Source organism: Ranitomeya variabilis, chromosome 6, assembly GCF_051348905.1.
Source record: "Ranitomeya variabilis isolate aRanVar5 chromosome 6, aRanVar5.hap1, whole genome shotgun sequence".
Lineage (NCBI taxonomy): Eukaryota > Metazoa > Chordata > Amphibia > Anura > Dendrobatidae > Ranitomeya > Ranitomeya variabilis.
In genome coordinates, this window is record NC_135237.1 from 441,117,210 (window position 1) to 441,140,673 (window position 23,464).

At 42.6% G+C, this 23,464-nt stretch overlaps 1 protein-coding gene across 2 annotated transcripts in view; it reads right to left on the reverse strand.

Moving 5' to 3' along the window:
- Window positions 1-23,464, reverse strand: part of KLHL14 (kelch like family member 14) — a 156,391-nt gene that overhangs the window by 82,827 nt on the left and 50,100 nt on the right. For both annotated transcript variants that reach the window (XM_077270421.1, XM_077270422.1), the window contains exon 3: window positions 10,279-10,400. In XM_077270421.1, the coding sequence (XP_077126536.1) occupies window positions 10,279-10,400 (122 nt within the window). The remainder of the gene's footprint in view (window positions 1-10,278; window positions 10,401-23,464) is intronic.

Below are 23,464 nucleotides of genomic sequence, written 5' to 3' on the forward strand. Positions count from 1 at the left end.
GTTTGCGACATGATATGCAAGCTATGAGAGGGCGCATCTCGGAGGTTGAAACAAGAGTATCTCAGATAGAGGACACCATTACCCCTATGGAAGCTAAGTTGTCAAAAGCCGCCGGGTCCGTGAATGCCTGGAAACAAAAAGCAGACGACCTGGAAAATAGACTGCGCCGTAATAACATTCGAATAATTGGCTTGCCGGAGCGTTCAGAGGGTCAGCAACCTGAGCAATTCCTAGAGGACTGGCTTAAAACCTCCCTGGGAGATGGATTCTCCTCAACATTTTCTGTGCAGAGGGCCCATAGAGTACCAGCGAGGCCTCTCCCCCCTGGAGCTCCGCCCCGGCCCTTCTTGGCGCGTCTTCTTAACTGCAGGGACAGAGATGCGATACTCCGCCTGGCGAGGCAGAAGAGCCCTATTAAATTCAATAACGCCACTATATCAATTTTTCCCGGATTTCTCTATGGAGCTCCAAAAGCAGCGAGTTCGATTTGTGGAAGTTAAGAAGCAGCTCAGGGATAAAAACATAATTTATTCCATGCTTTACCCAGCTCGGCTCTGCGTTGTCCATGAAGGCTCTTTCCTGTTTTTTACAGATCCGGCGGAGGTAACCGAATGGTTACGAACATACAAGGTGTCTAATGTGCTGGACTCCTGAGCAATATTCCTTATCCAATGGCAATACAAAATGGAGCTCTCCGTACAAGGTGTTGAGCTTACCAACAATACCGAACGCTGATTCCAGTGAGGGTATCCCCTTTTCTAATTGACTGTAGGAGTGTAGGATTATACTCCTCTACTGCTCAAGTTTTATTTTGTTTGGGTTCTTACACCAGTTTTGACTGTTTGATATGTTTGATAGTCGCCATTGATAATTCTGTGCTCTGCGTGGTGTTCCTGATCTCTACACGAGCTTTGGTGTATAATATTCCTTCTCTCAAGTGTAACTATGGGGTCTGAGATTATATGTATGACTTGGAATATATGGGGTATTAAGACCCCCCGTAAAAAAATCAAGGTATTTTCACAGATTAAGCGGTATCATCCCCATGTTGTAGCATTTGTGGAGACACATCTGACCAGGGACACAGCTAAATGTACACAAAAGCCGTGGGTGCAGTGGTCCCTTCACGCATTTCATACCAGCTATTCAAGAGGGGTCTCTCTGCTAATTCATAGAAGTGTTAGATGGGAGGCCAAGGAGGCAAGACGAGATCCAGAAGGTCGATTTGTTTTTGTGCACGCCTTTATTAACACGCGGGAATACGTGATACTGTGCATCTATAACCCACCCCCAGCTAATATATCGGTTCTCCGCATGGCAATGGGATTCTCCCTAAATTATCCTGATGCTAGTATTATTTGTATGGGAGATTTTAACTTAGTCATGGATAGTTCCTTAGATAGATTGAGACTGGATGACGGGATGTCTGGAGGCCCTTCTATTCAATCCTTTTCTCAATTGGCACTGTTTATGAATGGTAGCGGATGGCTGGATCTATGGAGAATACGTCACCCTGGGATAAGGGATTACACTTGTCATTCGTCAACTAGACGGTCTCTATCTCGTATAGACTATATATTTGGGTCTAGTGACCTGGCATTATGGGTGGATAGTATTGAGCATGGCAATAGGGGGATATCGGACCACAGTCCAGTTATTCTTAAACTTAAATACGGTCAGTCAAATAATACTATACCCTGGAAATTTAATCCCTTCTGGCTGAAATTAATAGATTCTAGCGATAGAACGGTGGATCAGCTGAACTGTTTTATCCTTACCCATCCAGACCCCTCAAATCTTAGTCTGTTTTGGGATACTCTAAAAGCATATCTAAGGGGATGTCTGTCTTCCACAATTTCCTATATTAAAAGAATGACGGCAGGAGAGGATGACGAGATGGAGCGACGATTGAAGGAATCCGAGACTGCCTATGTAACCAACCAAACTAGTGGCAACATGGTAGCATGGCTCACTTCCCAAAGGTTATATACCCAACATATAGACACAAAATCAAAACGCAAATTGTTTTTTACCCGTCAATCCTACTTCGAATTGGGGAATCAGGCCAGTAAACTATTGGCTTTTTTAGTACGCCAACACAACACATCTAATACAGTATTACAGATCCGGGCACTTGATGGTTCATTGGTATCCTCTACTGAGGAGATCCTCCAGTGTTTTCACGATTACTATAAATCTCTATACAAGTCTGGTAGTGGTTTTGGTGTTCCTGAATGTGTAGACTATTTATCGGACATAGCGTTCCCCTCATTGAGTCCAGCTCAGCAAGCCTTTATGGAGGCTGAGTTCACTTTGGAGGAGGTGGAGCAAGCTATAATGGATATGGCCACCGGGAAGGCCCCTGGACCTGATGGGTTTCCTATTGAGCTGTATAAGAAATATCGAGGTCAATTGGCACCACTTTTATTGAGGGTACTTAGGGGTATATGGGAGGGAGAGATTATGCCTGAAACATTTTATGATGCAAACATCATTGTACTTAAAAAAGAAGGGAAGGATCCTCTGGAATGTGGATCATATCGCCCCATATCACTAGTTAACGTAGATTACAAAATTTTCACCAAAATATTGGCCACTAGACTAAATACGCTCATATTAGACCTTATACACCCAGATCAAACTGGCTTTATGCCTGGGAAAAGTACTTCTATCAATATCAGGCGGGTCCAATCGGTGATTCAATATAGCTCTCTAGAGCCGGACAATAGTTGGGCGCTGGCATCGCTAGATAAAGCCAAGGCATTCAACTCTCTCGAGTGGCCTTTCCTCTCCGCATGTCTGCAGAAATATGGTTTTGGAGAGAAATTTATTAGGGGGATAGACAAGCTGTATAAGAATCCCAGGGCGCGTGTAATTGTAAATAATTCCACCTCTGATTCTTTTACATTACACAGGGGAACCCGTCAGGGATGCCCTCTGTCCCCTGCTCTCTTCGCCCTTGCGATAGAGGCTTTAGCAATACGCATAAGATCCTCCACGGATATCAAGGGAATAAATATCGCAGATCGTGTGGATACCATTGGCCTTTATGCTGATGATATGATAATATTTATGGATAAAATAGAAGAAACTCTACCACAAGTGATAGCGGTCATAGATAAATTTAGTAAATTCTCCGGCCTATATATAAACTGGGATAAGTCTGCCCTGATGCCTTTGTCTCATACTTCGGCTCCCTGCCTCGGGACTCTCACATCGTTACCTGTGGATTCCAACTTCAAATATCTAGGTATTCATATGTCTCAATACAGTCGGTTAGACCTACAACTTAACATCTATCCACTGTTGGATTTGGTCAAATCTAAATTTATAACCTGGAGTAGACTCCCCCTCTCTGTCGCAGGTCGCATTAACCTACTTAAAATGATACTGCTTCCCAAGCTCAATTATTGCTTTCAACATAGTGCTGTACCAATACCCAAGTCATTTTTTGCAAAATTAAATTCCTTAATCACATCCTTTATATGGGGGAAGACCAGGCCCAAACTCAAACTATCTATTCTACAGAGACCAAAAAAGGGGGGTGGGGTGGCTTTACCAGACCTCTATCTGTACTACCTTGCCGGGCAGGCTAAGGCGATAAGTAAGTGGATGCCTAATAGCTCCCTACCTAATTCCGAGAGTCATTTAATTCATTCTGCCCAGATTGATTGCCCACTGGGATTTTTGGAGATGGAGAAAGTTGGTGCTTGTCGTCTGTTGCCTATGCTCCGGCTAGCGAGATTGGTATGGAGACAAATAAAAAGAATTATTAAATTTGTGGATGTCATCGCTGAAATGCCACTGTGGAATAATGGTTATATACCAGAATTACTAAATCACCCATCCACTGATTTCTGGGTCTCCCGTGGTGTTCTCTCGGTGAGCGATATACATAACCAGGGGTTTTTTGTAACCTTTGAACATCTACAGAATAATTACAACATCCCGAGGTCTCAATTCTTCCGGTATTTACAACTAAGATCGGCTTTCCAATCGCACATACGAAATGTAGGTACGGGTCGGGCGATCTCTTCTCTACCTTTGATAGGTATCCTCAAATCACAGGGTCCTCAAGGACTCATTTCCTCTCTATATACATATCTACTATCCATGGGAGATGGGTCTGTCATCAATTCTGTCAAGGGGAAATGGGAGGAACTCCTTCCCGATGTACTGGGGGAGGAATGGGAAGATATTCTTGAATCTTCAACTAAAGTTTCCCCTTCAATCAATAATAGGATGACCCAGTTATATATCATATATCAGGCCTATTTGACCCCGACGCGACTTTTTAAAATGGGCCGCTTACATTCGTCAGATTGCTTACGGTGTCATATGCCTGATGCAGATTTTGTTCATATGATTTGGAGGTGCCCTGTAGTTCTCCATTACTGGAGAGAGGTAACGACATTATTAACGTCTTTATTGTCGATCCCTGTCCCGCTGGAACCATTGACCTGTGTGTTCGGGGTGTGGGATACGGAGACTTGGGATCATTATACTGGGATCTTTCTCGGAGAGACGCTCTTTTTGGCTAGGAAGGTATTAGCGTTAAGATGGATGGGTGGCTCCCCCCGACCCTTAGAGTTTGGATTGATCTGGTGAATTCAATTATCCCATATGAAAAAACAATGTATCAAAATAGAGGATGTCCAGGTAAATTCGAGAAGATATGGGGCAGATGGAATTCCTCTTGTCGTACCCTATAGTCTGCACTGACTAGATATCTACATGGGAAGGTGGGCTTGTGGTTTTCGGGGGCATCGCTCATAGAGCAGGATTTGAATCTGTTTTTCTTTTGGCGACTTACTGTTAATGGTTAGAGTTGTTAAGTTGTATAATAGGTATTTTCTTATAAGGAACTAATGATTACCATGCACATTCTATTACCTTTGTAACTTCTGGTATGATGATGTTTTGCAACTGTTTGTATTTCATGGTATAATTAATGACGATAATTGCAAATGTGTGCAATGTTTGTTTATTCTGAACTAATAAACGAATTTAAAAAAAAAAAATGAGAAAAATTAAATTCATGGGATCAAATAACTAAAAATTGGCATGTGCATATGTATTCACCACTTTTGCTATGAAGCCCCTAAAAATTTCTGTTTTATAATGCAAGCAATTATCTTCATAAGTCGCATGCTTAGTTAAAGGAAGTACACCTATGTGCAATCTAAGTGTCTTTCAGTATATACACACCTTTTCTGAAAGGCCATAGACACCATTAAGCAAGAGGCACCACTAACCAAACACCATGAAGACCAAGAAGATCTCCAAAGATAGGACAAAGTTGTTGAGAAGTATAAGTCAGGGTTGGGTTATAAAACATTCCCAATTTCTAATGATGCCCGGAGCACCATAATCAAATAGAAAGAACATGGTACCACAACAAACCTGCCAAGAGAGGGCTGCACACCAAAACTCTCAGCCCAGGCAAGGAGGGCAGTAATCAGAGCAGCAGCACGATGACTAAAAGTAACCCTGAAGGAGCTGCAGAGTTCCCAAGCAGAAACTGGAGTATCTGTCCATATGTCTACAATATGCCTGAGAGGTGGTCTGTAGGGAAGAGCTGGCAAAAAAGCCTTTACTTAGACAAAAAAAAATTGTAAGGCTTGTTTTGAGTTTGCAAAAGACTTGTGGGAACAAATGTGTGGAGGAAGGTGCTGTGGTCAGATGAGACCAAGATTTAATTTTTTGGCTACCAAGGTAAACGCCTTGTCTGGCGCCGAACCAACACAGCTCATCACCCCAAGAACACCGTCCCTGCAGTCAAACATAGTGGAGGCAGAATCATGCTGTGGGGATATTTCTTGGCAGCAGGGACAGGGAAATTGGTCCAAGTCGACAGAAAAATGGATGGTGCGAAATACAGGGATATTGTTGAGCAAAACCTTTTTCAGTCTGTCAGTGATTTGAGACTGGGACGGAGGTTCACCTTCCAACAAGACAATAACCCAAAGCATAGTGCTAAAGCAACACTTGAGTGGTTTAAGGGAAAACGTGTAAATGTTTTGGTGTGGCGTAGGTAAAGCCCAGACCTTAAGCTAATTGAGAATCAGTGGTCAGACTTGAAGATTGCTGTTCACCAGAGGAAAAGATCTAACTTGAAGGAGCTGGAGCAGATCTGCCTTGAGGAATGGGCAAAATTCCCAGTGACCAGATGTGGAAAGCTCATAGACATTTATCTAAAGTGAATTGCAGCTGCAATTGCCGCAAAAGGAAGCTCTACAAAATACTGACTTTAGCAGGGTGAAAAGTTATGCACACTGAAGTTTTAAGTTATTTTGTCCTATTTGTTTTCTTCACAATAAAAAGAAAACCAAAGTTCACCGTTATAGGCATGTTCTTTCTTTGCATGAACAGATGCAAACTGCTAAAAAAAACTGAAATTTCAGGTTATGAGGTAGCAAAACATGGACAATGCCAAAGGAGTGAATACTTTTGCAAGCCACTGTACACATTGCAAAACTAGTAGCTACATTTATAACTGGTAGATGTATGTCTGCAACTACGTTCAATGTTCAACTCAACATTTTCTTTTAAAAAATCAAGAATGTTTCGGTCTATGGTACTTGTCTGTTCTCTATGTTCACATGGCAGTGATGTGATATCTCTGTATTTGACTGTGTACTCAATGTCTTTTTTCCTCCATGAATAATAAAACTGTTTTCCAGGTTGTAAGAGGGTCAAAAAAAATGAGTTCATCACCCTCTTACAAAAATGATGTTCCACCTCATAGAGGAGCAGAGAGGCTTACTCCTGTGAGCAAAGAGTGCATCAGCCTTAAGTAGTCTTGCCATAAGGGCAAAATATCTCAGCCATAAGATCAGCCACAACAGAGCAGAGCAAGTAGGCTTATTCCTGTCTGATGGCTGCCACCCCAGAGGAGTCTGAGTCTGTGAAACGGATTGCCCCTCCAGAGATGCCTGTGGTCCGGTGCTGGTGTTAGAGGGACTGATACAGGAGAGTACCTACGTTTGTAAATTGCGCAGTGCACACGTTTGCCACAACTGTTTCCTGTGTATATCTGCATTCATTCCACCATCACTAGATGGGGACAGCAGAAACCATTCTTAAACCAGGGGCTGTTGAATCTTATAGTTAAAGGGGCACACCAAAACCCAAATACCCCTCACGGGTGCATACACATACATGTACTATAACTCTGCACTCTAATTTTTACAGCTATAGAATCATTATGTCTTTGTTGGTCTCCGTGGAGGCTTTTTTTAATGTGAAAAAAATGCCTGTTTGCTTTTTGGATGTCACTACATGCCAATATTTTCCATTAAAGCATTGGTTCTAGGAGAGAATATGTGCATACTATGGTGCTGAATGGTAGCACCATAAAGCTTCATATAGTGTGCCTTTGGCCTTGTGTTCCTTAGCATTGGAGAGCCCATATGCACAATACTCCAAGAGATCCATCATTAATTTATGAATTTTTACATTTCTTTAATTACTTTTACAACTGTTTTTCTATAATTTTATTGAAGAATCAGTAACAAAAGGTCGTTGATCAGCACCTTCACATGAATACTTCTGTGCATCTGATCTGATAGTTTGCTTTTAAACCATATTGTTCTCCAAGGCTGACCTTTCGAGATACCCTTAAGTATCCAATATAAACTCAATGCTCGGACTGGCTGGCAGCTCTCCCGACCGAAGCATGACATCTTCATATATTTCTATGCAGCGGTCACACTGGGATCGGGGGAGCCGACGGCCAGTCCGAGCATTGCATTCTGATCTAGGTCTGATTGATAAGGCCGTCTGATTGTGCCCTAACAGGTGAACCTAAGGGCATAAGTCTGTTGTGGGAAAATCCTAAAAACCATAAAGCACCCTCCATATTTGTTTCTAAGGCATTCATACTCTGTATGGGTAATGAGACCTGCTGTAAACAAATGATGGCGCATCCTTGAAAAATGCCATGGTATGCCAAGATAGGAAAACACATGCAAACTGGAAGAAGCACGTCATATCTGACAATCCAACTTTTTATTTACCTTAACCTATTGTGACATTTTAGAAGATGCAGTGTTATGATACATGAAAAATGTATGCACATTATTAAACTGAGTAATGCACATTTAGGAACACACATGAAACTTGTAACAGAGAGCAAAACTAATTATAGTAATCACTCTCATGCTTATTGCTAATTTTTAAACGACACAATAAAAAGTTACAATCTAATTGATTGCTGCAGGCTATTCCTTGTATACTTCCCTTTTCTTAATTGACAGAATTATTCTAATAAATATTTGCTACTATAATGACTACATGAAGCCAAACATTCCTTAACATATGAAATATTATCTCAAATTTTCTCAAGAACATGTATGGTGATCCAGAATGTAATCTGTTACAAATATCTGTACTGAGACTATAACAATGTACAATATGTTATCTAAAGTGGAAATGAGCCAGAATCTGCTTAAGGCCTCATTCAGACTTCCATGTTTCACGTACATGTTCTGTGATATTCTCCCATAGAACACGTACCTATTATAGCCTATGGGGCTGTTCATATGTCCTTTTTTTTTTTTGGGACCATATGTGATAGCAAAAATCACTGAGCCATGTCCATTTTTTTTTATCAGCAGCACGGATGAAAACTAGCAATAGAAATCATAGATGGCATCAGAGTGCAGTCCGTGTGCTGTCTGAGATTAACGTTTTTTTACAAGAAGAATCACAGATGTCTGAATAAGATACAAACAATGGTATTTAATGCAAGCAGAAGAGATCCACCTGTCCACCTGGACAAAGTCTCTGTAAAGGGGTTTTCCCACCAACAAAGTACCGGACATTTTAATCAATATATCTTGGGCTAATAATATAATTCACAATTGGATATCTTAAAAAATGTTCCTGTGCTGAGATAATCTTATAAATGTGCCCCTGCTGTGTACTGTGTAATGACCGTGTCTGACCGTACAGGAACATGGTTTGATCATACTGCATCTCCTGGGCAGGGGAGGGAGGAAAGTAGTATACAGACAGGACTGCACAGGATCACAGCTGATTCTTTCTCTCAGGTAAAACATATTTAAAAACTATATGCAAATGTTTTACCTCACAGAAAGAATTAGCTGCAATCCTGTGCTGTCCTGTCTGTATACTACTTTCCTCCCTCCCCTGCCCAGGAGATGCAGTATGATCAGACCATGTTTCTGTACGGTTAGACACGGCTATTACACATTACACAGCGGGGACACATTTATAAAGATTATCTCAGCACAAGAACATTTTTTTAACACATACAATTGTGAAATATATTTTAATATCAAGATCTATGGATTACAATGTACTTTTTTGATGGGAAAACACCTTTAAATCAAAACTACCCAGTGAACAGGTGAATTTAGATTCTGATTGGTGGAAGTCAAGGCAATTGGTGGAAATAGCAGGTGATCACACATGTCTTCTACGGTGTCACAAAATATGTAGAGGCTATTCAAATTCTCAGATTAACATATAATTCTGTACTTGGTAACAGACATTTTACCATATAATCATGTATCCTTAGGATAGGTGATCAATATCCTAGCAGAGGATAACCGCTTCATATTTGATATATTGCAAGATTTCACAATACAAAAACTGTATGCAATAATACGGTCATTTAGCATCAAGAGAGAAATGTTTCAAAAACCTTTATGCGTCTAATCAGACATAGATTTTGAAAGCTAGTTAATCAGCCTCATCAGGCCTAGGAGATCAATTTAATAATGTTTGCGATTTGGATTTTAAAATCTAGTAAAGATCCATTTTTAATATATAGATGCAGAGAATTTTCAAAGAGAGGTATTTCACTTTGGTCCAGTATCATGATATGAATATACGTGTAAGGTTTTGTATAACATGGCAGGTAAAGCATTATCCTAAAGGGCTTGTCCAGCCTTAGTATGCAAGTCTGAAGTCACTATATGTGGCTGCAGATTTGTGAATCCTCATATCGCGTGATGTGAGAATTCTCCGCTGTCGGCAGCGAGCGGTCATGTGACTGCAAGTACGCGATATGTAAACTCTTGGTCATATTCCGCCTGGATGGGGGCGAACTCGCTCAATGCAAGTGTACATGACCACCCACCATGTGAGGAGTCACAAGTCTGCAGTCACATAAAGCTTAACCTCGTTAAGTTGGTAATTATCATGAAATAACAATGTACAACAAATTCAGTTCTTCAATATATATATATATATATATATATATATATATATATATATATATATATATGTACCAGACGCCAAACAACTTACTTGTAAGTATCTTCCATGTCTTCTTCTCATCGTCATAGTACTGGACCAGGTTGCTGGGCAGTCGGTCCGGTCCAGGAGGCAGTCCTCCCACTAATAATAACATCTTCTTGGTGGATCGAATTCTTCACCCAAAACAGAAGAGAAGAAGAATGAACCATGTCATATTTCCAGAATGCCGCTGTCCTGATGTAATCTACTTTAATGGCTCTTGCATCTTCACATAATCATGTCACAATAAGTTGGAGGTGAGGCCTGAGCAGGATGGCGCTCATAAAACAACTGAACATCCCTTACTAGTCAAAAGAAAAAATAAAAAGCTCCTGTGATGCCATTTGTCTAAGGTTCCTTTCAGAATTACGTCTTTTTTCCCTCCTGTTATCCCTATAAATCACGGCTCTTTACAGCTGAGCACTCATGAAATGCCCTGCAGTTGTGATAAGGTTAGGCATTAAAGTTACACATCAAAAATCATATTAGTCAGATCGTTATTACAAGTCGTTTTACACCTACAGAACCTTGAAAAATGGTAAAGGTTATATTGGGAGACAGGAGACAAAGCTCAGCGAGCACTTATATTATACAAGTTCCTCCAGAGTAATTAGCTGTGGGGGTAGAATGATCGGCGAGCGGACCCCACTCACTGGATGATGTACATTACAGGCCACATATTGGCTTCTTACATTATAGATCTTGATCATCTCCGTTCTTGCTCCCCCCACCCCCATGCACCAGTGGCTAAAACACTGAGTGGTGAATGTGTCATATAGCTGCAAGCTTCCCTGGAGTGGGGCCCTGCCAGTGATCTCCACTGATCCGGCGACAGAAACCTGCTCATCTGTGCTAAAGCCACTCTAATTCCATCCTTCTGCTATTTTGCTCTGCCATCGTCCCTTGGGGCCAACTATATAACAGTGTGACTACCCACCCACTGACTGCAGGAAATTCTCTTTTTTTTTTTTTAAACCAAGCTTGTGATTCCCAATATGCCCGCAAGCTCCAAGGTTCAAGTCTGCCTGGTAAATGAGAGTCTATGTGCTGATTCAGCCCAAGTTTGTGTTATTTATTTATTATACAAAATTTGGGGATAAAGTTAAAAGGGTTCGTATGTTCTAGCCAATATCTATCTATCTATCTATCTATCTATCTATCTATCTATCTATCTATCTATCTATCTATCTATCTATCTATCTATTCATCTAATCTGTTAGGCCACATTTACAAGTTCAGTATTTGGTGAGTTTTTTACCTCAGTATCTGTAAGCCAAAACCAGGAGTGGAACAGTCAGAGGAAAAGTATAATAGAAACACGTCACCACTTCTCCATTTAAATACGGAAGTGGTGATGTGTTCCTATTATACTTTTCCTCTGATTGTTCCACTCCTGATTTTGCAATACTTTGAGTTTTTGTTTTCATTTTTTCTTCCCAGAGCCATAACTTTTCTATTTTTCCATTTACATAGCCATATGAGGGCTTGTTTTTTGTGGGACGAGTTGTACTTTTGAATGACACCATTGATTTTACCATATAAAGTACTGGAAAACAGGAAAAAAAAGTGCAATTACACAATTCTTTTTGTTTGTTTTTTATTTACCATGTTCATTATATGGTAAAACTAACTTAGCAATATGATTCTCCAGGTCAATAAGAGTTTGCAGATACCAAACATGCATAGTTTATTTTTTATTTTGGTGGTGAATTTTTTTCTTTTTCAAAATTTGTATGAAAAATAGTTTTTACGTTTGTCGCCATTTTCTAAGACCCGTACTGTTTTCATTCGTTGTGATCTAGGGCTGGGTGAGGGCCTATTTACTGCGTTCTGAGCTGACCTTGTTATTGATACCATTGCAGGGGAAATATGATGTTTTGATCACCTCATTGAATTTTATTGCAATGTTGTTGCAGCCCAAAAAACTTAATTCTGGCGTGTCAATTTTTTCATTACGCTATTTACCGATTGGATCAATTTCCCTTATATTTTGATAGAGCGGACATTTCTGAATGCAGCCATACCAAATATGTGTATTTTTTACTTAACTGTTTTCTCTTTAATGGGGCAAAACGGGGTGATTTGAAATTTCGGTTTTTTTTCTATGTTTTTCATATTTTTAACAAATTTTCTTTTCACTTTGTACTGTCTTCAATGGTTGCCTAGGAAACTTGAAACTGTGACCGTTCGATTGCCTGTTCTATATCTAGCAGTGCTTCAACCCTGCTATCTACAGCAGAAATCGCGATCTCCTATGAACGCTAGCCACAGGCCGGCATTCAAAGGAGGCTCACAATGACAAGCACAGGGGTCTTCTGCAGCCCTAGCTGTCATGACAACCCATCAGCAGCCTCCGATCATGTGGCAGAGGTGCTGATAGGTGGGATTTGTTGCGCTCTTTCATCTGGCTTTTAACGTCTGGGATTTAACTGACTAGCAGCCGTGAGTGGAGCTCCGATCCATCCCCTGCACTTAAAAGCACATGACGGCTGATTAAATCATGTGCGAGAAAACAAGTGGATTCAGCACCGGAGCCCACATCAAAGTCGGGGACACGACATATGGTGTAAATATGCTGAAAGAAAAGGATCCAGACAAATTATTCTTTCTTTGAGGTAAAATATTCCTTAAAAACTGTCGTGAAAATGTTTTACCTCACAAAAAGACTCAGCTGCAATTGAAACCTGTCCTGTCTATATACTCTCTTTTGCTTCCTCCCTGCCCAGGAGATGCTGTATATGCAGACCATATCCCTGCACAGTCAGAGACGGCCATTATGCAGTACACAGCAGGAGCACATTTATAAGATTATCTCAGCACAGGAACATTTTTTAACACATCCAGTTGTGAAAGTTATTATTGTTTCAAGGTCTACTGAATAAAATGAGCTTTGTTCATGGGAAAACCCCTTTAAGGTTTCATTTAGAATGTGCTGGGTATGCACCAATGTGCCACCAGTGTCTGGTTAAGGTAATTTAGCCCACCAGCGGAAATGATTGAGGTATTGACAGCACTCTGTACAAGGGGTTATTTCTCATTGTAAAATCTGCAGTTAAAATTGCCCTTACAGGAAGGCAAATAGATGATGGCCCAAAAAGAAAAGGTCCTTTTACATTGCACGATTATCATGAACCAGCATTCCTAGGAAGCATGCCTATTTCACGATGATCGTGCAGTCTTAGGAGGCTGCCAATCACCTGACGTACAAGCGTGCTACACAAAAGATCATTGTTCTCAGCAGCACATCGTCCTGAACAATGGAATGGCAGACTATGAGCACTGATCGATGTATCTCTGACCTTTCTATGTGCATCTGAAGTGCGGTCTGCCTGTATTGACGAGCTATGAAACGACTGCCGACTGGCGAGCATGGTGACCATCGGAGGTTGTTTAACAAATCGCCCACTGGAAATTAACCTTTATTCTACCCCTATAGTATATATAAATGATCGAAACTGTTAGCAACATTACATTGGACTGTCCTCTGCTGGATCTCATTGTCCTTGCTTTGTCTAAGCCCTTTGTGATGGCCACAAGTCGCGGTCCCCTGACAGACCAGTCCAACAGCTGCAACTGGGATTATACACCTTTCTTAGGACTGTTGTGCACCATGTAATTATCTGGTATGTTACTCTAATCTGGCATTACAATCCATTCATGTCCCTATTTATTACATTTATATAACCTAAAATATCAACTTGTGTAATTGACTTTTATTAAATTTGTGTGTTCATTGTGTTAGCTTCTAAAATTAAATGTTGGGGTAAATCTACATATGGACTGTCACATCATTGACAATATCCTAATAATGAGAGTTAACCTATGCAATTCTCTTTTTTCTTCTTCCTACTACACTGATCAGCTGAACAAATACTGAGCGTCTTGTTGTCAACTTTGTGTTCAGTGTCCGGTAACTCATGCCATGACAGTATAACAACACATTAAACTCAATGGTCTTCATGTATCAGAATGGTCTCAAGGGAAAAGTGGCCCCTAGTGACCATCACATACATTGTGTAGATATTTTAATTGTCTAGTTATGTACGACTTGCAATACTGGAACAGAATTACATATAAATTACATAATATGAACTCAATATTGTTACTAAGTTAAAATGTAAGATCATTAAATAAATATATAGAGAGTTAAACAAGAGAGTATGTCAAACATAATGAAGTTATGATTGGTCAGCATCACACAGGGGGATAAGTACACGCCCCCAGTGAAAACTATCTGTTAACACCCCATACATTTTAACTCAATAGGTGCCAAATACTTTGATTTCTATTATCTTCGCAATGGAGAGGCAAAGTTAAAGAAAAAACAATGTTTTAATCTGCTCTGCAGCTAAGATTACATCATGTGTCCACTTCAACATGAAAAATTTGGTAAAAAGGTCCTCTTTAATAAGTTTAATACTTTAACTTTTTGATACTTTCTGTAAGAAGAGTAAGTATTTGATGAAGATGATATTAGCTAGGCATCTATGTAAAGCTATGTTATTCCTATTGTTAAAGGGAACCTGTCATGTTGAAAATAGTATCTGATCTGCAGGCAGGATGTTATAGAGCAGGAGGAACTGTTTTCCGTATATGACTGTGCATACAGAGATAGCTTTCAATCACTGAATAGGACCGCCCACCGGGCTCATAATAATACAACCACCAGAGAGTTAAATGAGTAAAATACAAATTATGTTAAAAAACCTGTCACCAGAAAAATGCTATCAACCTGCAGATATGGGGTTAATCTACAGGTTCATAGCGCTACAAACCTACTCAGAGCCCGCACTTAGCCGAATGCTGGCGTGAGAAAATAAACTTTACTCTCTGTGACAGCGTTTGGGTTTCAGTCATGTAGGTGGTGCCGGCTCGGATTTAGTCATTCTATGTGGAGAGCGGCAGCTGCAACCGGCACTGACTGACACTGGCTCTGCATTGGGGTCGGCTATCAGTCAGGGCCGGGGGCACGGTTACAGCTGCCACACTCTATACTCGGCACGGTGACTGAACCCGCTCCAGCACCGCCCCATGAATGAAACCTTGAGTGCTGCCGGGGGGAATAAAATTCATTTCCTTCCTGCAACGTTCAGCTCAGTGCAGGAGCCGGGCAGATTAGTAACACTAGTAACGTGCAGGTAACTCTATATCTGCAGGTTAATAGGGTTTTTTCTGATGACAGGTTCTATTAAAGTTACGTTGAATCTTTTCCAACAAACCTGTATATATTGTTCAGCTTCACTATACTGAGCTGTCCATAGATGGAACTGCATAAACAATGTGACAGGTTGCAGTACCAGTCACATTTTTTTAATATATAGAAACTGAGGGTGCAAATTGGTGCATTTGCATTAATACATAGCCCCTTTGTCTTTTTTGGCCCAAAAGCTCCAAAGCAGGTGGAATTGTGTATTATCATGAGCTACGGGACCGCCAAAGGCCCATATATTGTTCTTGCCCTTTTTGGTCAGTGTATGTCAGCGATCACACTACTTTACTATGGGTATTTCCTCGCTAATGTGACATCACTGTTTGTTTGGTTCATTAGATGTAACCTTGGTTAATTGATTATATCATTACTGTGACATCGCTGTGTGCATTATCTCTATGCTCTGACATCACTGCGTATATTAACCCTGTGCGGGGCTGTGGGAAGTATGCTTACTCATTCCGAAACAGATAAATGTCACAGACAGTAAAGAATATTTTATATATGGTAATTATAATGAATATTAATATAGTGTCTATAAATACTGTACAGCATAATATAGTCACATGTATTTAAAGGTGAAGTTATTATTATTATTATTATTATTATTTATTGTTATAGCGCCATTTATTCCATGGCGCTTTACAAGTGAGTTGAAACCTATGTTAGGTACAGATATTGATAGCTGTCACAGTTGATTCAAAAACAAGTGCAAATCATTGCATTGGTTATGCATTCTATTCTACATAATATAAAATATTTCATAGGGAATATTAGGGCGTTATGGCATTTTATTCCACTGACATTCTATTTTGGTGAGAGAATAAATGTAACTTTTTTCTATCCTTGATTCCCTATCATCACCCAATAAGGAATCCTAGCAAAAGTTACAAAAATATTTATTCTTTAATGGCATACGGAGCTTGTTTTGTACCAAGCTGTATTTGAATTAGCCATTACAGATAGCATGCGTGAGAAAAAAAAAAAAAATCTTCATGGCTTTATGGTAACCTCAAAATCACTGGCATGGAACATGTGTTCTATTACACCGCTAGTAAGGTGTCAGATTTATACTGATATTTATGCTGTTCCTTGCTGGAGGGAGCATCCACTTTTAATAGTACAGTAATAAATTGGCTAAAGTGTCAGTAAAACAGAGCAGAAAATATTGCTTATTAGTTCTGACATATTTATAACTGAGCATATGTCAAATTATTATTTTTCATTGTTACTCCTGCGACTATTTCCAGATTTTGGTAGAAAAAGAGTTTTGATATCTTCACAATGAAAATTCATGGAAAGTGTTGAGGGTAATTTGCACCAATTACGTGACTTTAAGGCTACTTTCACACTTCCGTCTTTATAAAGACGTTGCAATGCGTCGTTCTGTGCAAAAAACGCGTCCTGCAAAGTTGCCCGCAGGATGCGTTTTTTGCACATAGACTTGTATTACCGACACATCGCGACGTATGGACACATGTTCCATACGTCGTGCACTGGATGCGTCAGTAATTGGTGGACCGTCGTCACAAAAAAGTTCAATGTAACTTTTTTTGTGCGACGCGTCCGCCATTTTCGACCGCGCATGTGCGGCCGAAACTCCGCCCCTCCTCCCCAGAACTCATAATGGGCAGCGGATGCATCTGAAAACTGCATCCGCTGCCCACGTTGTGCACTATTTTGCACAACGTCCATCGGTACGTCGGGCCGACAGTTTGCGACGGCCCCGTACCGACGGAAGTGTGAAAGTAGCCTAAAAAGGCTATGTTTGCAACTTTCCACTCCTCTTGATAGTGCAGACAAAGGTGGGCAGCATTTATTAGAAGGAGCATAACACATTTATAATATAAAGTTCTAGGGTGCTCAGCATCGAGTATCTCAGGTGCTCGTGTGACATGTTCTAGTCACCGCTGCCACAAAACATGGGAGGATTGCCTGACAAACACAAACAATCACCGTGTTCTTTGTGGCTGTCTGATAGCCGCGAATCTTGCGGCTGCAGGGACTCGATCCTGTCACTTGAGCACCAGCGAAACTCGGTGCATACCGGAGCACCCTGGGCAAACTCATGTAACAAGCACTTGCGCTCATCACTAATCACAACTTTAAGATGCACCATGACCTCCAAAGGCTGATTGTGGGTGAAAGTCCGAGCCTGTAGGAAAAAATGGATATGCGGTGCACAAAGGCAGAAAGAAAAGTACCGGATAGCAAGCACTGGGGCGGGAGAGAGGTGAAAGTTGAGGTTTTGTGTTTTTTTCTGGGCCTAAATGTTTTTTACCAAAATGATGCCCATTCATCACAAAGTATTCAAATTCTCATGGAACTATGAATTTAAAGAAAGTAGACTCAAACTCGATCCTGTGCGGATCAATCCGCTCAACTCTAATAACTAGATTTTCTTTATCTGATTGTCAGGACTCTGAACATTTTTTACCTTTTGTGCATTACTGCCCTCTTCCAAGATGGCGTCTTTGGTCTCATGTGCACTGTGTCTTCAGGCTATAAAACTCCACCCCAGCCTTCAGTCTGTGCTAGAGTATTCTGCCTTGCATCCAGCTCCTGACCTCTGATTACTCCCTGGCTATACACCTGCTCCTGTGAACCTGTGTAGTGATCCTGCTTGTTATGACCCCAATGGCGAGGGTCTCAGAGGTACGTGGAAGTCTGCAGAATACAAAAATCCAGCTCATAGGGCAGTGGTAACTGGGTTGACCATATATCTACTCCTAACGCCAACACTAGAAGTAGCCGGGGATCATTCCTACGTTGATTCTAGATGACACGCTCCAGCCGGAGAATCTAGCTACCCAGGGGCTGGCTGGCAAATTTTAGCCTGGGGGGCAACCACACAGCAGTGGCCCATGAGTCGCGGCCCATCCTTAAAGGGGTTGTCGGATCTTAAGCTACATGTCTAAAGTCACTGTGTGTGAATCCCCATATCGTGCACACTGTGAGGATTCTCTGGTGCCGGGAGCAGGTGGTCTTGTGACTGCAAGCATGCGAATGAATATATATTATATATATATACACTCACTGGCCACTTTATTAGGTACACCTGTCCAACTTCTTGTTAACACTTAATTTCTAATCAGCCAATCACATGGCGGCAACTCAGTGCATTTAGGCATGTAGACATGGTCAAGACAATCTCCTGCAGTTCAAACCGAGCATCAGTATGGGGAAGAAAGGTGATTTGAGTGCCTTTGAACGTGGCATGGTTGTTGGTGCCAGAAGGGCTGGTCTGAGTATTTCAGAAACTGCTGATCTACTGGGATTTTCACGCACAACCATCTCTAGGGTTTACAGAGAATGGTCCGAAAAAGAAAAAAAATCCAGTGAGCGGCAGTTCTGTGGGCGGAAATGCCTTGTTGATGCCAGAGGTCAGAGGAGAATGGGCAGACTGGTTCGAGCTGATAGAAAGGCAACAGTGACTCAAATCGCCACCCGTTACAACCAAGGTAGGCCTAAGAGCATCTCTGAACGCACAGTGCGTCGAACTTTGAGGCAGATGGGCTACAGCAGCAGAAGACCACACCGGGTACCACTCCTTTCAGCTAAGAACAGGAAACTGAGGCTACAATTTGTACAAGCTCATCGAAATTGGACAGTAGAAGATTGGAAAAACGTTGCTTGGTCTGATGAGTCTCGATTTCTGCTGCGACATTCGGATGGTAGGGTCAGAATTTGGCGTAAACAACATGAAATCTTTGGGATGTGGTGGAACGGGAGATTCGCATCAGGGATGTGCAGCCGACAAATCTGCGGCAACTGTGTGATGCCATCATGTCAATATGGACCAAAATCTCTGAGGAATGCTTCCAGCACCTTGTTGAATCTATGCCACGAAGAATTGAGGCAGTTCTGAAGGCAAAAGGGGTCCAACCCGTTACTAGCATGGTGTACCTAAATAATTAATGACACACACACAGCCCCACTGTATAGTGACACACACGCACGCACAGCCCCACTGTATAATGACACGCACAGCCCCAATGTATAATCTCACGCACAGGGCCGGACTGGGACAAAAAAAAAACAGCCCTGCCACACAAACCCCACCAGCCCACATACTATAACACTCCCCATCCTGATCAGTGAATTTTGCTATACTTTGTCCTGCCCTTCAACACTTCTCTTAAAGGCGTTATTTGAAGAGCCACATGTGAATGGCGCCGCAGTGCGCATGATCGAACACAGGTCCATTTACATGGTGCTCTTTACACCGCAGGCAGGCACCGGAGACACCCTGAGGACGAGGAGAGCCCAGAGGATGGCAGAGGACTGAGGAGCACAGCGCCCAGTGACCGCTCTGCAGAGGACTCACAGCAGAGGTGCCATCTCCCTCACAGGGGACCAGCGCTCCTCCTGCCGCCCAGCAGTATCTGCTCCGGAGCCAGGCGCCTCCTCCTCTCCTTCATTAGTGCCCCCGGCGCCTGCGTTGTAAGTTGGAAGGGCAGCGCAAGCTGCGCATGCCCGAAAAAAACCTTACAGCGCAGGCGCTGGAGACGCTAATGAAGGAAGAGGAGGTGGCGCCTGGCACACAGAGTACTGAGGGAGGCGTTTGTGTCAGGGGGGAAAAGACATGCCCCCCTGACAAACTACAGGTATGACAGGCAAATTCTAAAAACGATTACTTCAGCGTTGGAAGGGACCAGAACTAAAAGAGCCACCTTCACAGAATGCAGCATTACAGCTGCACAAGATGGCTTTTTTAGTTAAAAACGCTGGGGGGGGGGGGGTTGAGGTTCCCTTTAATACAGGTGCTCATTAGGGTGGAATAGCACTAGCATATGGCATTGGAAGTGATCTGCCAATGCTACTTGGCTCTTGCTCTGCTGTGAGCATGATCCGAGTGTCCGTGCTCCAATGCTCTCGCAGCACAAGTGTGGAGGAGACGGAGAAATTAATTTCTCCATCTTCTCAATGGTCTGACTCGCCGTGTATCAGACTGCAACATCTGCTGAGGAAAAAAAAAACGACTGCACACGGACAGCAAGTGAGAAGAGAATCGTACCACTTTTGTGGAAGAAAATGGAACCGATTTTTTTTATACACTATATTAGTCCATGTGGCAACATTTCACTTCCATATCAGAGAAATGTGCAGTTACGGATCCGAAACGTTGCCACATGGGCCAATAAGGAGTACGCTACTTTTCTCACAATTAATCAGAGTGATAGACAGATACACACACATACATAATAAGAATAGATACTGAGAATTACACCATTTATGCAGGACAGTAGAAGTATACACAGCTCCACAATATACCGTATATACTTGAGTATATGTCGACCCAAGTATATGCCGAGGCACCTAATTTTGCCAGAAAAAAACTGGGAGAGCTTATTGAGTCGAGTATAAGCCAGGTATGCATTGTCCCCACATCCCCGTCCTTGTATGCATGGCTCCCCTGTCCCTGTATGCATGGCTCCTTATCCCCGTCCTTGTATGCATAGCTCCTCATCCCTGTCCTTGTATGCATGGTCCCCCCATCCCTGTCCTTGTATGCATTGCTCCTTATCCCAGTCCTTGTATGCATGGCTCCTCATCCCCATCCTTGTCTGCATGGCTCCCCCGTCCCCGTCCGCATGGCTCCTCATCCCCGTCTTTGTATGCATGGCTCCTTATCCCCATCCTTGTCTGCATGAGCTCCTTATCCCAGTCCTTGTATGCATGGCTCCTTATCCCCGTCCTTGTATGCATGGCTCCTCATCCCCGTCTTTGTATGCATGGCTCCTTATCCCCATCCTTGTCTGCATGGGCTCCTTAGCTCCTTATCCCCATCCTTGTATGCATGACTCCTTATCCCCATCCTTGTATGCATGGGCCTCTTATTCCCATTTTTGTATGCATGGCTCCTTATCCTCGTCCTTGTATGCATGGCTCCTTATCCCCGTCCTTTTATGCATGGCTCCGTCCTTGTTCATGTATGCATGGTTCCGATAAAAAAAAAAAAACACATCCTACTTACCTTCCCTGCATGCCCTCGCAGCATCTCGTTTTGGTGCCAGCAGCTCCTGTGGCTGGGTGATCACGTGTCCCCCACTCATTAAGATAATGAATATTTAGGCCGGAGACACACTGCTGCGAGATACGGCCGAGTCTCGCTGGTTAAAAGCAAGCTGTGGCACCTGCACTCCGGAGCGGAGCGTGCAGCTGCATAGCAATACATGGAGCCGCACGCTCCGCTCCGGAGTGCAGGTGCCACAGCTTGCTTTTAACCAGCGAGACTCAGCCGTATCTCGCACCAGTGTGTCTCCGGCCTTTACCCACGCCTATGGGAGTGGAGAGGGGTGAATACTCATTACCTTAATGAGAGGCAGACACATGATCGCTCGGTCTGAAGAGCTGCTGGCGCCAGAACAAGATGCAGCGAGGGAGCGCAGGGAAGGTAAGTAGGATGTGTGCTGGAAGCCAGCAGCTGTGGCTGTGAACCCTATAAGAGAAATGAATATTCACGGCACTGGAATATTCTGTGACTCGCTGCTCCCCCTCCGTTTTTCTGGGACAATGACTCGTGTATAAGCTGAGGGGGGTGTTTTCAGGACAAAAAAAAATATGCTGAAAAACTCGGCTTATACATGAGTTTATACGGTATACTACAATCTATTATATACACAGAGGCATATTATATACCGTGTTAAGGAATATAGAGCGGTGTATATATTATATTAGATGGTGACCCGATTCTAACGCATCGGGTATTCTAGAATATGCATGTCCACGTAGTATATTGCCCAGCCACGTAGTATATTGCCCAGTGACATAGTATATTGCCCAGTGACATAGTATATTGCCCAGCCACGTAGTATATTGCCCAGTGACGTAGTATATTGCCCAGTGACGTAGTATACAGCACAGAGCCACGTAGTACATTGCACAGCGATGTAGTATACAGCACAGAGCCACGTAGTATATTGCACAGCAATGTAGTATACAGCACAGAGCCACGCAGTATATTGCCCAGCCACGTAGTATATTGGCCAGTCACGTAGTATATTGCCCAGCTACGTAGTATATTGCCCAGCAACGTAGTATATTGCCCAGCCGCGTAGTATATTGCCCAGCCGCGTAGTATATTGCCCAGCCACGTAGTATATTGCCCAGCCACGTAGTATATTGCCCAGCCACGTAGTATATTGCCCAGCCACGTAGTATATTGCCCAGCCACGTAGTATATTGCCCAACCACGTAGTATACAGCACAGAGCCACGTAGTATATTGCACAGCGATGTAGTATACAGCAGAGCCACATAGTATATTGCACAGCGATGTAGTATACAGCACAGAGCCACGTAGTATATTGCCCAGCCACGTAGTATATTGCCCAGTTACGTAGTATACAGCACAGAGCCACGTAGTATATTGCCCAGCCACGTAGCATATTGCCCAGCCACGTAGCATATTGCCCAGCCACGTAGCATATTGCCCAGCCACGTAGCATATTGCCCAGTGACGTAGTATATTGCCCAGTGACGTAGTATTCAGCACAGAGCCACGTAGTATATTGCACAGCGACGTAGTATACACCACAGAGCCATGTAGTATATTGCCCAGCTACGTAGTATATTGCCCAGCCATGTATGTCACAGGTTAAAAAATAAAAAATAAACATATACTCACCTTCCGAGGGGTCCCTTGTAGTTCTGTCGCCTGTGTGCCGTGCAGGCGGCAGCTTCCGGTCCCAGGGTGTGATGACGTCGCAGTCACTTGACCGTGACATCATCGCAGGTCTTTCTCGCGCAGGCACTCAGGACCCGTGATGACGTCGTGGTCACATGACCGTGACATCACGGCAGGTCCTTCTCGCAGACCATCCTTGCCAACGGAACCTGCCGCTTGCATGGACCGGTCACCGGAGCGTTGCGAGGAGTGGGAAAGGCGGCAGAAGGTGAGTATATAATGATTTTTTATTTTTTAAAAATTATTTTTAACATTAGATCTTTCTACTATTGACGCTGCATAGGCAGCATCAATAGTAAA